Source organism: Eleutherodactylus coqui, chromosome 6, assembly GCF_035609145.1.
Source record: "Eleutherodactylus coqui strain aEleCoq1 chromosome 6, aEleCoq1.hap1, whole genome shotgun sequence".
NCBI lineage: Eukaryota > Metazoa > Chordata > Amphibia > Anura > Eleutherodactylidae > Eleutherodactylus > Eleutherodactylus coqui.
The window spans coordinates 18,109,933-18,127,384 of NC_089842.1; the positions used below are offsets into that span (position 1 = coordinate 18,109,933).

General features: G+C 42.1%; 1 protein-coding gene across 2 annotated transcripts in view; it reads right to left on the minus strand.

The window, feature by feature from the left end:
• The window catches only part of ATP4A (ATPase H+/K+ transporting subunit alpha), a 30,347-nt gene extending 14,713 nt beyond the window's left edge, over positions 1 to 15,634 (minus strand). The window contains exons 1-11 of one of the 2 annotated variants that reach the window (XM_066572623.1): positions 15,626 to 15,634; positions 6,592 to 6,726; positions 3,837 to 3,896; positions 3,553 to 3,756; positions 2,207 to 2,320; positions 1,943 to 2,077; positions 1,565 to 1,682; positions 914 to 1,182; positions 560 to 758; positions 367 to 476; positions 107 to 241 (exon numbers count right to left, since the gene is read on the minus strand). In XM_066572623.1, the coding sequence (XP_066428720.1) occupies positions 107 to 241; positions 367 to 476; positions 560 to 758; positions 914 to 1,182; positions 1,565 to 1,682; positions 1,943 to 2,077; positions 2,207 to 2,320; positions 3,553 to 3,756; positions 3,837 to 3,896; positions 6,592 to 6,726; positions 15,626 to 15,634 (1,488 nt within the window). Of the gene's footprint in view, positions 1 to 106; positions 242 to 366; positions 477 to 559; positions 759 to 913; positions 1,183 to 1,564; positions 1,683 to 1,942; positions 2,078 to 2,206; positions 2,321 to 3,552; positions 3,757 to 3,836; positions 3,897 to 6,591; positions 6,727 to 10,659; positions 10,672 to 15,625 lie in introns of those variants that run through there. The other variant, XM_066572622.1, reaches the window with a different exon arrangement.
• Between the last annotated feature and the right edge of the window lie 1,818 nt (positions 15,635 to 17,452).

Here is a 17,452-nt window from a genome sequence, read left to right on the forward strand (position 1 = left end):
CTTCTATTACTACTATGACGTCTACTACCTCAATTACTACTTTTACTAATGGTAGTAACAGAATCTAGACCTTTATCCTTAATTGTTCCATCCTCCTTCTTCTCACCTGAAACTTATTGGTTGAGTTGAAGGGAACTTCTGACACTTTCTTGAAGCGTTCTCTGTACTCTGTGACGTTGCCAACTGTCAGCTCAGAGAACTTCAGCAGAGCGGTCTCAGAGGCATCTCCAATAACGATGCGCTGTAGGATGAGATGATTTATTTTGGTCACACTGGTCGCCTCCATTGGTTGGCAGGTTTACTTTACCATACATGTTATACTATGAAGTATAATATGACTGTAAAACAGCTGTTGCAGGTTCTCACCTTGGGTATTGGGACTCCATCCTGTCCGCCCTTAAAGAAGGCTCTATTACAGAGACTGACCACCTTACTCAGAGCTCTCCAGGTGTCCGATGTCTGGTCAAAGCTTTGTCCTGAAAAGAAAGAACATTATATTACTATGACTCAAACATGCAATCACATTTGGATTCTACATCAGTGGGGGCTAGAAGGTCACCTGACTGGTCTTCAGTGGTATCAGCCGAATGGATCTGGTTGTCAAACCACAAGTGTGACACGGTCATCCGGTTCTGGGTTAACGTTCCTGTCTTGTCTGAGCAGATGACTGATGTAGAGCCCAGTGTCTCCACAGCTTCAAGGTTCTTAACAACACAATTTTTTCGGGCAAGACGTTTGGCAGTGAGAGACAGACATACCTAAGAACAGGGAATAAATAGGTCAGAAAACCATGAGATGGACCAGAACTAGCAAACATTATACTATAATGGGTCCAGTCATGGTGTCATGGTCTACTTGCTCATTCTGACCACTGTATCCAGTCTTTAGGTTTATGCTCTACTTGTTTTCTTACCGTGACAGTGGCCAGCAGACCTTCAGGAACGTAGGCTACAACAATAGCCATGAAGAAGACCATAGCCCGGAGGAAGGGATAGCCGATAACCATGGCAACTACGAAAAAAGTAGCTCCGAAGAAGATGGCCAGACCAGCGATGATGTCCACAAAGTGCTCAATCTCAATGGCGATTGGTGTTTTCTCATTCCCCACACCTGATGCCAAGCTGGCAATACGACCAATGATGGTGCGGTCACCAGTGTTGATAATCATTCCTGTGGCGGCTCCTATGAGACAGCCAAGAGAAGTTATTGGTAATTATTGTAAACTTTCTTCCGCAAACAGCACCCCACCTCAGGTTGTGTGTGGTATTGCAGCTCAGCCTAATTTACTTCAAGAGTGCCAATCTGAAATACCAGACACAATCCACGGGGAGGTGTGGCATTGTTTCTGGAAGAAAACATTTCAATTGCTTTACTCCTAGGGTCTGGCAAAAATATGATTTTTGCAATTTCATCTATTAACGTGTACAGTATGCCGTAGATAACTGGTGATGGCCCAAAATGTTGGTCTGCTGCTATGATATATGCCTTCCGTGTGCGATGACCCACCATAAACTTAAAGTGTACCACCACAGAAGTTCATCATCAGGATGATAGGGTTCTTTACCTTCCAGACACATGGTGGAAAAGAAAGCAATGTTCCTTGTTTCCAGGGGACTTTCATGAGTATATTCTGGAGATCGAGTCTGGGGTTCAGATTCCCCAGTGAGGGAAGAGTTATCCACCTGAAACATGAAGAAGACCATGAGTATAATACATTAGGCATGGCAAGACAATCCATCTCCAATTTTCCAAACTTAAGGGTGGGCTAGCCTTCAAGTAGGTCATTGAAAAATCTGCCAAACAGCCCAGACGTCTTGCAGGACAAATGCTTCTGGTACGATCTCCGAAGATACTGTAGCATTCATAGATTAGGCCATTGTTTGGTTAAGTCTACATAGCTAGCAGGTTCTCGAAAAAGAAAGATAATTCGGAGGGTCATTACCTTACACCCTTGTGAGGTGATAATTCTAATGTCCGCCGGTACACGGTCTCCACCCTTTATCTCCACTACGTCTCCTACCACCAGTTGGTTGGCATTAATCTGAAACTTTTCTCCGTCTCGTACTACAGTGGCTTGCTGAAATAAAAAAATATAGATGCCAACATCTAACACTGACTTGAAGCTTTTTCAAACTACATTATGAATGACACAACCAGTGGAAACCATAGTGGCTGGAAACCATTAAGTGAACACCACTGGTCTTACCTGAGGCACGAGGTTCTTGAAGCTGGCAATGATGTTGGTGCTTTTGAATTCCTGGTAATAACCAAAGCAACCAGTGACGACAACGACAGCTATGAGGGTGACGGCCAAATACAACTGGAAGAAGAAGGCGATGGGCAGATTAATGAATAGTGGTGGAACTTTTGGTGTAATATGTCCCACCGATTCCCGAAGTCCAACAGCCTACAGAACTGTTCTAGTATGAATGAAGAAGATAATATACAGTAGTAATAGTAAACTCCAGAATTCATCCCTCTCTAGTTAAAGTTTGATGAGACTCTTTGGCACCTCCGACCCATGATGTCTCCTGTCATCCTACAGTTGACCACATACAATTCCACCAGTCAGACTGTCCAAAGGAAACCGAGTGATTGAAAACTTTAGTGGCCAGAGAAGTTATTTGATCACTATATGGTGGAATTATTTAAGTACTACATGGTGGTGTTATGTAGTCACTGTATGGCTTTGTTATTTGCTCACTACATAACAATATTATTTGAGAATAGCATGGTGGTCACTGTATGGTGCTATTAATTGAGGACTGCAAATAAATCTTGTTATTTGTATAGCGCCAACTTATTGAAGAAATTTACTTATTGCCCCCCCACCAAGCTGGGTACCCATTTTACAGACCTCAGAAGGCTGAGTCAACCTTGAGTCGGCTACCTGAACCAGCAACTTTCAGGTCATGAGCAAGAACTTAGAACTGCATTTCTGCTGCCTTAGCACTCTGCACCACACAAGGCTGAAATGGTATTACATGGTCACTGCATGGTAATATTTGAGCACTGCATGGTGGTATTATGTGGTCACTGTATAGCGCTATTAATTGAGCACTCAATCATTTAAATAAATTTTTTTTAACGATAATTGTTCCATGTAAAAGGGCTTTTATTAAGTGGACACCGCATGGCTATATTATTTACTCACTGCATGGCGGTATTATGTGAGCACTTGATGCTGGTATTATGTGGTCACTGTATAGTGCTATTATTTGAGAATAGTAGGGTGGTACTGATATTTAGTGCCATACAGTATATTATGTTATACTTGCAGTATATTGTGGTGGCGGCACTATAGAGCAGTGTAATTTATGCAACGACATGGAAGTGTTATGTGGCAACATATGGCACATACTGTACAGGACTTATGTATGACATGGGTGGACATATTATATGTGCAACCTGTGCAACCACAGAGAGGCGCTACTAGCAAGGGGGCCTACTGTCCATTATGCAACAGACATTACTTATTCCAATCCACATATGTGGTGGACTGACACACAGGTGAGACATTGATTTGGAGCACCCTGACTCATCTCGACTCACATTGTCCGCACTGGTCATGTCTCCCTGTGAACACTGGATCCCAAAAGCGATCAGGCAGATGACAGCAGCCACCCACATCAAGCACTGCAGCCCTCCGGCCAGCTGACGGGCAAACTTCACGTACTCCGGGGTACCTTTAGGTGGCTTCAGCTCGTTAGGTCCGTCCCGCATTAGGACCTCGCCGGCATAGCTGCTCTTCATACCCTGTGATTTATAATACAGAGAGATGAGACGATCTGTACCAAACATTATATGATTATTACGTGTTACAGGATCGGGCTTACTCTCACGGCACTTGTCTGGTACTTCTCCTCCAGCTCTTCTATAGTCAACTCATGGTCGTTCTAGAAGAAGAATCATTGATAATAATAATGGCAGAGTGAGCTGAAGACTTATATTATATTTACCGCCTCTCCGCAGCCTAACATGGCCGATAACAGAGAGCGATAGGTAGCATTCACAAGCATAGTACATGGAAACACAGGCTGCAGGTTTCTGCTGTTGGTGGTACATGACCGACATTTTCTCACAGTTGACCACAGAATGGAGAAGTGACTGCCATAAAGTTGGGGCTTTAATATCTACTGCATTATAGAAAGTTCTGAGAACTTCTGCACTCCCATGACATCACTGTCTAATTAAAGAAGCAGCGTCCTCTTACAGGAGTGACCCATAGTAGACTAAGTAGCCACAAGAGCAGGAGTGACTATTACCTTGAGAAGCATCATGTTTTGTACTCCAGTCACATCCAGAGCTGCATTCATCATTTTAACTACCGTATTTCCCTTAAAATAAGAGCCTGTCTTATATTAGGTTTTGCCCCCAAAAGAGGCACTATGTCTTATTTTCGAGAAATGTCTTATTTTACTTACCTAGCAGGCTCAGTTCACGTCCCTCCCGCTGCTTTCAGGAGCTCTGACGTGCTGAGAAGCGGCGCTTATTAGCCAATTCATAAATCCCACCTCCACAATGTGATGGCTGTGATTGGTTCTTCAACTGCTGCTCAGCAAATCAATGCAATGCTCAATGGACCAATCAAAGCCATTCCTTACTGGAGGAGGGATTTATGAATTCCATACCCAGGAAATGATCTTCTGTGGGTGAACAAGAACTGCAGGATGCACGGCAGAACTCCAGATAGCAGCAGGAGGATACGGAGTCTGTTAGGTAAGTATTCCTTTTTTTCTTTTATGTAATGCAGCTAGGGCATATTTTTGGAGTAGGGTTTATATTTCAAGCATCCCAGAAAATCCTGAAGAATCAGGGTAGGGCTTATTTTCAGGGAAACAGGGTAGTATCCCTTGACACACTGCAAACTGACAACTCCTAATGGTGTCTAAAAAAGTAGGGAAACACCCATGTAGAATGAAAACGTCTTGGCAGACGCTGAGGACATTTTGTATACAAGCTGTGAGGGTAGAGGTAAATCTGTTAGGCCATGTTACCAATATGATGGCCATTTTGAATGCGGCCATCTTGGATTCAACTTTTTCTAATGGGAAGGTAGGTGTGTGATATATCAAACTTGTGAAGAATTTCACCAGTACACCAGTGGTGTGCTTCTTTTTAACATAACTTTATTCATTCTCATGTTACCACAGTGATTTGTCTTTATTACAGGCAATGTGAATGCAGGCGTTATGTCAAGCAGTATGTATATACGACAGTACAGTTAGCAGAATGACCAGCAGAGGGCTGCAGAGCGGCCATTCTGTTGGACTGATGAGAGAGAACACCTGCATTGGTGTGGCAGGAAGGAAACTTGAATTCCTGCCACACTCCGTGCAAGGACGACTGTCCACGGGCGTTGTGATATACCGCCGCGGATTTCTGCTGGGGGAGCCACCGCGGGAGAACACTTTGTCCCCGCGATTTTCCGCTCGATTTTCCGCGATGAACCAATCATTATGATAGGTTCATCAGGAAAAATCGCGGCATGCTGCGATTTTTAGATAAGAGCGGAAAACTCGCCGCGATTTTCCACTCGTGTACATCGGGCTGCATTTTCCAAAGTTATCCTATGGAAAGCGTTCATTGCGTTACACGCGTGCGAATTATCGCCGCGGGTAATGCAGTGAAATATCGCCTGGACAGGAGGCCTTACTGTGACTCCTCAAGGCTGGAGGAATCTGCCTTCTCTGGGACGAGGGCATTCTAGATCCCAGAGAGGGGCATATAGAGACCTGCTGCCCTGAGAACTCCTGAAAGGATACGTTTGAGGCTGAGAAGCCGAAGTTCTCGACAAGGAAAGACGCCTCTGAAATCAACTCCTTGAATGGACTGATTGTTGAGATGGCTCCCAAGACTCCTCAAGTCTGGAGGAGACTGCCCTCTCTGGGATAAGGGCATATAGAGACTTGCTGCCCTGAGATAAGTCTTGTAATGGAGTATTGATGATGAAAGGGTATGGTTGAGGCACGAGGAGCCGCAGATCTCGATAGGGAAGACACTCGTGAGATTAAAATGGAATGTGATTGATGGACTGTGCATAATAATGTGTATGCTATGACGGGAATAATAGTTTGAAGCCGGTACTGATACCTGTCCTATGTTAGAAATACATTTCTAAAGATAATTAACTAACAGACTTCCTTGTTGTAAACTGTGATTGAGAGGTCCTCAATAGTAGATTAGTAGAGGTCCATCTTCTGGGACCCCGGCTGATCAGCTGTTCACCACACTGGTGTGTTTATGCATTAAGCTGATTTCTGCAGGAAGCAGACAGCTCCATTCTCACTGCAGTGGTCAGGCTTGGAACTGCAGGCCAAGTTCCCATTTTAATGAATGGAAATTTTGCCTATAATACTGAGTCAGATGACGGCAGAGACAACGGAGCCGTCTGCTTCCTGCAAAAATTATCTTAGTGCACGCGCATCGGCCCACTGAACAGCTAATTGGTGAGGGTCTCTGATAATGAACCCTTTATTGACGTACTATTGATAGGCAATCGAGAGTTTACAACTGGACAACCCCTTTAAATGTAGCCATAGGCTTCTGAGTTCTTTAAATATCTCCCCCAACACCCCAGTAAGTTCTTACAATGTCCATTTCCTTCTTCATATTTTCCAGCCTCTCCTTTTTCTTCATTCCTTTTCCTTCTTTCTTCTTAATTTTCACGTCCATTTCCCCTTGCCGGTCCTTCCCGGCCTCCACCGAGTACATATCATAATCCTCCTGCATGGTAACAGACAAGAAAACAGTAACATTCTGCAGAGCATCGCAAGTCTCCCTACCTGTTTTTATTTGGAGTGCAGCAAGTGGCGCATATTATGTCCTCAATTATCAGTACAAAAGTGAAGAACAAACATCTATCAAACCTGGACAAGGAGTCTGATAAACATGTGACCCATACATGGGAGGAGCATAGCTGCTGTTCATAGGGGTAGTATTATAGTAGTTATATTCTTGTACATAGGAGGCAGTATTATAGTAGTTATATTCTGGTACATAGGGGGCGGTATTATAGTACGGTAGTTATATTCTTGTACATGGGAGCAGTATTAGAGTAGTTATATTCTTATACATAGGAGGCAGTATTATAGTAGTTATATTCTTGTACATAGGGGGCAGTTTTATAGTTGTTATATTCTTGTACATAGGGGCAGTATTATAGTAGTTATATTCTGGTACATAGGAGGCAGTATTATAGTAGTTATATTCTTGTACATAGGGGGCAGTATTATAGTAGTTATATTCTTGTACATAGAGGCAGTATTATAGTAGTTATATTCTTGTACATAGGAGGCAGTATTATAGTAGTTATATTCTTGTACATAGGGGGCAGTATTATGGTAATTATATTCTTGTACATGGGGGCAGTATTATAGTAGTTACATTCTTGTACATAGGGGGCAGTATTATAGTAGTTATATTCTTGTACATAGGGGGCAGTATTATAGTAGTTATATTCTTGTACATAGGAGGCAGTATTATAGTAATTATATTCTTGTACATAGGGGGTCAGTATTATAGTAGTTATATTCTTGTACATAGAAGCAGTATTATAGTAGTTATATTCTTGTACATAGGGGGCAGTATTATAGTAGTTATATTCTTGTACATAGGAGCAGTATTATAGTAGTTATATTCTTGTACATAGGAGCAGTATTATAGTAGTTATATTCTTGTACATAGGAGCAGTATTATAGTAGTTATATTCTTGTACATAGGGGGCAGTATTATAGTAGTTATATTCTTGTACATAGGGGGGCAGTATTATAGTAGTTATATTCCTGTACATAGGGGGGCAGTATTATAGTAGTTATATTCTTGTACATAGGGAGCAGTATTATAGTAGTTATATTCTTGTACATAGGGAGGCAGTATTATAGTAGTTATATTCTTGTACATAGGAGGCAGTATTATAGTAGTTATATTCTTGTACACAGGGAGCAGTATTATAATAGTTATATTCTTGTACATAGGGGGCAGTATTAAAGTTGTTATATTCTGGTACAAAGGGAGCATTAATAGAGTGGTTATATTCTTGTACATAGGCGGCAGTATAATAGTAGGTATATTCTTGTACATAGGGGGCAGTATTATAGCACTTATATTCTTGTACATAGGGACAGTATTAGAGTGGTTATATTCCTGTACATAGGAAGCAGTATTATAGTAGTTATATTTTTGGACATATGGGGCAGTATTGTAGTAGTTATATTCTTGTACATAGCAGGCAGTATTATAGTAGTTATATTCTTGTACATAGGGGGCAGTATTATAGTAGTTATATTCTTGTACATAGGGGGCAGTATTATAGTAGTTATATTCTTGTACATAGGGGGCAGTATTATAGTAGTTATATTCTTGTACATAGGGGGCAGTATTATAGTAGTTATATTCTTGTACATAGAGGGCAGTATTATAGTAGTTATATTCTGGTACATAGTGGCAGTATTATAGTTGTTATATTCTTGTACATAGGAGGCAGTATTATAGTAATTATATTCTTGTACATAGGAGCAGTATTATAGCAGTTATATTCTCGTACATAGGAGGCAGTGTTATAGTTGTTATATTCTTGAACATAGGAGCAGTATTATAGTAGTTATATTCCTGTACATAGGGGGCAGTATTATAGTAATTATATTCTTGTACATAGGGAGCGGTATTATAGTAGTTATATTCTTGTACATAGGAGGCAGTATTATAGTAGTTATATTCTTGTACATAGGGGGCAGTATTATAGTAGTTATATTCTTGTACATAGGGGGCAGTATTATAGTAGTTATATTCTTGTACATACAGAGCAGTATTATAGTAGTTATATTCTTGTACATAGCAAGCAGTATTATAGTTGTTATATTCTTGTACATAGAGGGCAGTATTATAGAAGTTATATTTTTGTACATAGAGGCAGTATTATAGTTGTTATATTCCTGTACATAGGGGGCAGTTCTATAGTAGTTATATTCTTGTACATAGGGGACAGTATTATAGTAGTCATATTCTTATACATAGGAGCAGTATTATAGTAGTTATATTATTGTACAAAGGGAGCAGTATTATAATAATTATATTCTTATACATAGGAGCAGTATTATAGTAGTTATATTCTTGTACATAGGAACAGTATTGTAGTAGTTATATTGCTGTACATAGGGGCAGTATTATAGTAGTTATATTCTTGTACATTGGAGGCAGTATTATAGTAGCTATATTCTTGTATATAGGGGCAGTATTATAGTAGTTATATTCTTGTACATAGGGGGCAGTATTATAGTAGTTATATTCTTGTACATAGGAGGCATTATTATAGTAGTTATATTCTTGTACATAGGGGCAGTATTATAGTAGTTATATTCTTGTACATAAGGGGCAGTATTATAGTAGTTATATTCTTGTACATAGGGGGCAGTATTATAGTAGTTATATTCTTGTACATAGAGGGCAGTATTATAGTAGCTATATTCTGGTACATAGGAGGCAGTATTATAGTAATTATAATCTTGTACATAGAGGGCAGTATTATAGTAGTTATATTCTTGTACATAGGAGCAGTATTAGAGTGGCTATATTCTTGTGCATAGGGGGCAGTATTGTAGTAGTTATAGACTTGTACATAGCGGGCAATATTATAATAGTTATATTGTTGTACATAGGGGGCAGTATTATTTATGAAATGTTAGCTTTTTCTGCTCATACAATGTCATGTTACATTAGTAATGAAATCTCAGCAATTGACACATTTCGCTCTTGATAAGTCATTTTATCCTTTGCTGGTATGACGGGTGATAAGATGTGATTTTGTTATGTTACTTTCACTAGTATACTGATTTGTGTAGCTTTCTTGCAGATAACGTGGAGCTTTCTGTGCTCTGTAATCTTGACTTTCGCAGTAATAACCTCGTACAATCACATATCTCTTATACAATGCGCTGGGTAAACATCTCTTTATGTAATCACAGTTGGCAAAGTGGCAAAAACAACTCCACTCGGACACGATAAGCGTGAGATATAATATCAGCAGCCGCCAATTGTATTGTCAATTATTAGCTGGACGTGTGCTCAGAGTGACGGGAGTCACCAATGTAATGTAGTAAGCATAGTATACAGAATAGCACTTATATACATATATACACCTCACTGGTAGAACGTAGCTGAAACTCATGAACGGACATTCATGTTCATACAATTATATTATATGCTTGCCAGGTGAAATGGCTGCTAAAAGATAGCAAAAGTGTATTTTGAATTAGTTCGACTTTTTGCAGGTGCTCTTTCTTCAATTCTCCTTTTAGGATCTCGTCAGCCAAGTCTGATCCTGACCTCAGGTTCCTTAATTGGATATGTCTGTTATTAAGGATGTCCGTACGTGTTGCATTGCAGATGCGGTTACTACATGCATTTAACTAACAATTTCTGTAATCGCAACTGGAAATAATCTGTAAATCGTGTGAACTACCTGCAACTGGGGCGCACCATGTTATCGGCGTCCTAATATCCGGTCAATAATTCATTTCCTAGATTTTGTTAAATTTCTTGATATAATAAGGGGTGTATCTAAGCCACTCATATGTGATACACCCTGCTGAGCTGGTGTATCTGAGCCCGTGTTCTGTGATACCTTGTCAGCACTGCTTTCTCCCATATGCAATGTCTTACCTTCTTCCCCATCTTGCTGGTTCGGTGTTACGGGGACTGTGATCAGTCTGATGGTTGTTGCCAACAAATCTTGGCGCAGACTTGAGGTCGCCTTATAAAGCCCGGTGAGTTGGACCCACCCAGGGGCACGGAGCACATCGCTGCCCCCCTCCTTACGCTGCACCTTTACGTCTGCAGGTAAGATCCAATCTCAGGGCAGTGATAAAACAAGGACATGTAGATTACAGAACCTTCTCTTGTCCTTCAGTATCTGTCCCTGTACTATGTATGTGGCCCCGGGCTGAGCCTCAGCCTGGAAAGCCATATACATGGCCCTTAGACAGTATCACACATCATAGGCTTAGATACAGCAGCTCAGCTGACAGTAACAAATATGATAGGCTTAGATATAGCAGCTCAGCAAGCAGTAATACACATTAAAGGAGTAGATACATTAGTTCAGTAGACAGTGGCTTAGATACAGTGGCTCATCAGACACTATTGTACATGGAAGGTTTACAGCAACCAGTATCACATTTGATAGGCTTAGATACAGTAGATCAGCAGACAGTGCATATGATAGAGTTAGGCCTAATTCCCGCGGCCCGTAGCTACTAGGTTCTGTTGAACCTAATAGCTCAGTGTTCATGCTGCGGAACTCTACCGCGGAATTCTGCGGCATGAAAGAAACCGTGGCATGCATTAATTGTCGCAGGAAAACGCGCGGCCAGTGCCATTGTAGTAAATGGAAGCCGTCCGTCACGCTATACTTCCACTGTGCGCACAGCAGAAATATGGGCATGTGCACCGGCTTGCCATACGGGACGCTCACGGCGGATCTGGAGAGGTGAGTATGAGGTCTTTGGGGGGCGCCGTGTCAGACTCCGCTGCGATATTCCACTGGCGGAGTCCGACACGGCCCTGGGCATGAGGCCTTAGATACAGTAGCTTAGTAGCCAGTATTGCATATGATAGGCTTAGATACAACATATCGTTTTATTATAAAAGTAAAAAGCATAACGAAGGATAATAAGGAAATATTGGGAATATTGCAAAGTGTATGAACGCAAATTAGCAAAATACAATAGTCAAAAGCAAAACGCTAAAAGAAGAAAAAACAACTAGCCCGGCTGCATAACCGTTCATACAGGCCCCATTTATACCAAATAAGTTATACAAAATATACATTTCTAAACAAATACATAAAATCCTATCCAATAATTCCGCAGAGTCCGACCTACTGAGAGAAGAAAGGCGGAGAGGAGGCAGAGAGGGGGCGGGAGCTCAGTTCCTTCTTCTGGCTCTTCCATCCCCCCCCCCCCTGCACACGAGGACGACGTATATCGGCTCGGCATGAAAACCGAGCCGATATACGTTCGTGTGAATGCACCCTAAAGGCCTCATGTCCATGGGCATATGCGTAAAATGCTGCAGATCTCCCCACAGCATTTTACCGCTCTGTAAACATCAGCTCTGCCGGCTGAGACCTTGTATGGGCAGCAGGTGTACTGCGCATGCCCGCGTATCACACACACATGGACATGCGCAGTGCGCTCATTTTTTAATACCCATTTTGTTTTTGAAAACGTTACCCATATGCAATATATTGCATATGGACAGGGTTTCATACACAGCCTATACAAAAATATAGGTCTCACGCTATGGGGTACGCAGAGAAATAGAGTATGCTGTGATCTATTTTTTGCGCATATCAACACGCATTGTCTATGGATCAATGAAAGCCCATTGACTTTCCTTAATTCCATTCACGGCGTATCACGCGTCTGTGCAATGCATGCGTAATATGCAGTGAAAACACGGTCATGGACATGAGCCTTAAATACAAAAACAGCCAATACCTCTGGCCTCTGACCAGAGGTGTAACTTGAAGCTGCTGGGCCCCAGTACAAAATCTGGAACTGGGCCCCCAACAATAAAGCTTCATTGATAGTATTGGTTTGCAATATGGAGAAGAGAGACTTTATGGGCCCCCTAGGGCTCCTGGGCCCGGGTGCGACCCCACCCTCTATACCCCCTATCCTTATGCCCCTGCCTCTGACCCTCTAGCCCTGGTTTGGGTCCTGTAAGCCTTTTACTCAACTTTTAACATAAAAACAAAATAAAAAGGAAGGTTGCACTAGGCTCAGCCAACCTCTCTCATTCCAGAGAACACACCTTCACCGAGTCACCAAAAATGTTCCTAGTTACCTTATCTTTGAGGAGGGTTTTATGCCGAATCGATACTAAGCACTGTGCATTCCATGTGTAATACCTAACCACTAGACTTACTAAAAATAAAGTGCAGCCGTCCCGACCACCCAGATCTCTGAAGGTCCCATAACACCACTCAGCATAGGTAAGAGCAGCTAGCCGAGGCCAACCGATGGAAGCCAACCGATGGAAACCCCGACACTCTTGTATACCTTGTATTAAAGGTACTCCAAAGGTACTGCCACACACCTCCCGGGGACAACCCCTTTCCTCAGTGTTCATGTACTTCAAGTTGTCCTCTCTCTCTCTATATCTATATCTATAAAACCATGGAAGCAGCACCAGGTGAAGTCCCAATACTTTAAGGGAATTCTTCCTGAATTTAACCCCTTCCTGCTTTAGGACGTACAGTTACAACCTGCAGGGGATATGTATGAAGAGAGATCGCGCGGCCATCTCTCTTCATACAGCATGGGTGCAGGCTGTATATTACAGCTCACACCCAGCGGCAACAGCTGCAATCGGCCGTGTGGGCGAGCGCGGCTGTTAACCCTTTAAATGCTGCAGTCAGTTCTGACAGCGGCATTTAAATTCGCCGAACCATGAGATCGCAGGGAGCCATGTGGGTGTCATGGCAGCCAGGGGAGCTCTGAAAGGCCCCAGGGCTGACTTGGCAGAATGCCTATGAAGCCATCCCCGTGGGGTGTCTTGATAGACTACCTGCCCGATCTCAGTATGATGTAATGCTATGTAATTACATCATACTGCAGGAGCGATCAAAGCATTCCATGTTGCAGTCCCCTGTGCGGACTTCAAAAGAAAGTAAAAATAAGAACAATAAAGTTTTTCTAATTATTGAAAAAAAAGTCATAAAAGTTCAGAAAACCCCTTTTGCCATATTTCCACTAAAATAATCTAAATAGTAAAACAAAAATACAGATTTGGTATCACTGCGCCCGTGAAAGTCCGATCTATCAAAGTAATGCATTATTTACCATACACGGTGAACGTTGTTCAAAAAAAAAAAAGAACGTCAGAAATGCGCTTTTTTGGTCACCCTGCCTCCAAGAAAAAATACAATAAAAAGCAATCAAAATGTTGTATGTATTCCAAAACGGTACCAAAGGAAATGACAGGACTTACCGCACAATATGAGACCTCGCACAACTAGGTCGATGGAAAAATAGAAAAGTTATCCCTACAATAAAAGAAGTACCGGAAAAAAAAATATGTGTTTGGTATCGTAGTAATCGTAATGACCCATAGCATAAAATTATTATGTCATTTTTGTTTCAGTTGAGGGCCAATGAACGCTGAAAGCAAGTTGCCAAAACCCTCTGGTCAAGTACACACCTAGCCAGCACCCTGACTTCGCACACGGTCAGCCCATTGGTGTAAAACCTTCAGAACCGATGTAGCATATAAGCCGGAAGATGTCCGCGCGGTGTATAAAAATCCTTCAGCTGCTCTCCTGTCTCCCATTCTTATATTAAATTTTCAAAAAGGTGTTCAAAAGAAATACCACAGGGTTGACCCTTCCCAACCCGCTGAGTCTTCTCATACAGTGAGTAACCTTCCTCTTGTCTGTGTTCAACATTCCCCATAACAGCTTGGAAAAAAAAGGCTGTAGACCCGTGACCAAAGAGTTTCCACCAAAATGCATATACTTCCCAGGTATATTAACAAAGAGAGCAGGTAGGTTTTGATCAAGCAGACCCTTCCTCTCAGTCAAAGACCACAATTTCTATTGATTCATCTTTTGAGCAGCATTCCGCAATCTGCCTTCCCAGTTTTTGGGATAATTCCCTTGATCGAATTCAATGCTTAAAATCTTAGCGGAATCCTGAGGTTCAGGGAGAGTGTCCAGAAGATCAAAACAAGGATCTCCCCCTCCTAGCGAAATACTTTCACATTTTTTCCGATTGATCTTTGACTCAGAGTCCTCCAAGTAGCTGTCAACTTCCACCTTTTGAGCGGCATTCTTCAATTTGCCTTCCCAGTTTTTCTCAAGAAATTCCCTTGGTCAAATTTAATGCCTAAAATCTTAGCGGAATCCTAGAGTTATGGGTGAGTGTCCAACAGATCAAAATTAGGATCTGCTCCTTCCAGCCAGAGACTTTCACACTTTTCCTGATTGATCTTTGACTCAGAGACCTCCAAGTAGCAGTCAACTTCCCACATCACCACCTCGCTTCCTCTCCAGTGGACACAAAGACAGTAACATCACCAGCATATGTTACTTTCCTTAGGCTGAGCCCTGCACCTCCAGGTTCATACTTACCCCTGCCAACGGTCACCCATCTACCCTTCTGAAAAAGGGATTAACAGTGATCAAGTAAACCAAGGGGCTCAGAGGGCATCTTTGGTAGACACCAGACCCGACTCGCAAGGATGGTCACAACCATTCACAATTTGGAACACATATGCCCTAAATAGAAAGTTTTCAACCAATTTACAAACCCCACTGGCAGACTGTATCTCAAAAGGAAAGACCAAAGATACTCTTGCCTGATCCAAAGGAAGTAAAAACCCCTTTCCAGAGATCTGTCCTGCCCAGTTCTACAGTCACCTGGACACTCAGCATGGTGCTAAATATGCTTCGACTGGGAACAGAGCAGTGCTGAGCCCTAGAAAGGAGATGAGGCACAAATTTCACCAACCTACTGAAAAGCACTTTCAGCAAAATCATTCTGCCTGTATTGAGGAGTGCCAATTCACAATATGGAATGGATCTTTACCCTTTGACAGAATAATTAGGGCTGACCTCCTCATTGACCTTGCCCATGCATAGACATTCATTAAAAACCTTCCTTAAAGGCTTTATAAAACTCAGATGTTAAGCTATCCATAATTAACGACTTTTTCAACCTAAACCCATCATTCGCCTGTCCAACCTCCTTTTTCGTAATTCCGGAGTGGTTTCCATCAGAAAAGCGGTGATTTTGTCCCAATTAAGTTCCTTCCTACCCAAGAGATGTGAGTAGTATTAGAGCTCTGGGTGTAGACTCACTGTGCTAACAACCAAACCTGCCTTTTAGACCACACCAGGTATGGCTGGCAGCTGACCCCAGTGGTCAGAGGTATCAAAGCAGGGAAAACTTAGATCAGTAACTTGCCCTTTGCTAAGCATGATTATGGGAAGAGCCCTGCCTATAAACAGGGTAAGCGTCCTGATAAGAACGGCCACGCACAGGAACCTTGGGGCTAACTATCCCTGACAGGAAATAGGGACAATGTACACAAAAAGCACAGAACAGGACTGACTATCATAGAAACAGGAATGATGCACAGGCTGGACAGAAATCGACAGACACACACAGGCTAAAGCATAAGGCAAAGAACATACAAAATTAACAGATATTGCCTCTAAAGACAGAACAGTCCTGTAACAGGCGACCTAGATGTGCTGGGTGTCTGAAGCAAACATACATCAAGAATATTAATTCTGAGACAAAAAAGGAGGGTCCATAACTCACTTATATAGGAGGATATTTGCCAATTAATCTGCAGCCGGACTGTGACCACTGAGAGGGGTTAACTCCCTTATTGCTGGTAGACAAATAGAATGAGTACATTAAAACAGAAGGAGCTGAGCAATGCCCGCGTCTGCCTGTAATAGCAAGAGTACAACAGACACAGGTAGCAGACCTAACAAGCAGAAGGATCTGACGATCACCAGGATCCTTGATCTGGACCTTTTTAGGGATCTCGTATTGCCTAACAGACCCGTGACCATTTTACAACTCACTGACATCTTCCAGTTTCTGCAAGGGTCGGATGAGAAGTACTTTCCAAAATCCCTCTCAAAAACCAAAGATGCATGTCTATCATATTGATATCTTAAGCAAGGATTTCACATTGGAGATTGCTCATGGTAACCACTAGATGAGACAATATGCCCAAGTTTCCTCCTCAGGCTCTGATACATATGCCTTCTGTTCAGACTTCTGAAATTGGAGAGCTGTTAGAAGAACCTTCTTGCCTGGCGTTTGAACATCTTCCACCAGTCTGGCGTATTGCTGCATAGGCCGAGTATTGGTTCCTGGCCCCAAATAAAGTCCTCAAAGGACCGTCTTATTCCCTCTTCTTCCAGGAATGATGAATTTAACTTCCAAAAACCTTTGCCCAATCTAGGGGTCTCTGTAACATTCAGGGAAAACAGAGTTAAACAGTGGTTGGAGAACTCCACCTCCACCACCAATAACGGTGAGGAGACACCTATCTATCCTAGACCTACAATTACTACCTTTTGATGTAAGTCAACCACATGCAACCTTAGGTGTGCCGAATATGGACATCCACAAGGCGTGTCTCACTAACTATGCTATTTAATGCAACGCTGTCATAGTCCAGTCAATCAAAGGAACCTCCTCTATCACATATTAAAGTCTTGTTACATTACTAAGTCTCCTCCAAAGACCACTTGTTGGTTTGTAAAAAGTAAGGCTTAATTTTCATAAAGAGGTCTTTGCGCCCCCACTTTGAATGGGGTCCATAGATATTGATAAGACACAACTCCTAACCTCCCATGACAATATCCAAGATCAGGTGCCTCCTCATTTCCAGTTCGATAAACCGACTTTATTCTACCTGTGCGGTCTAA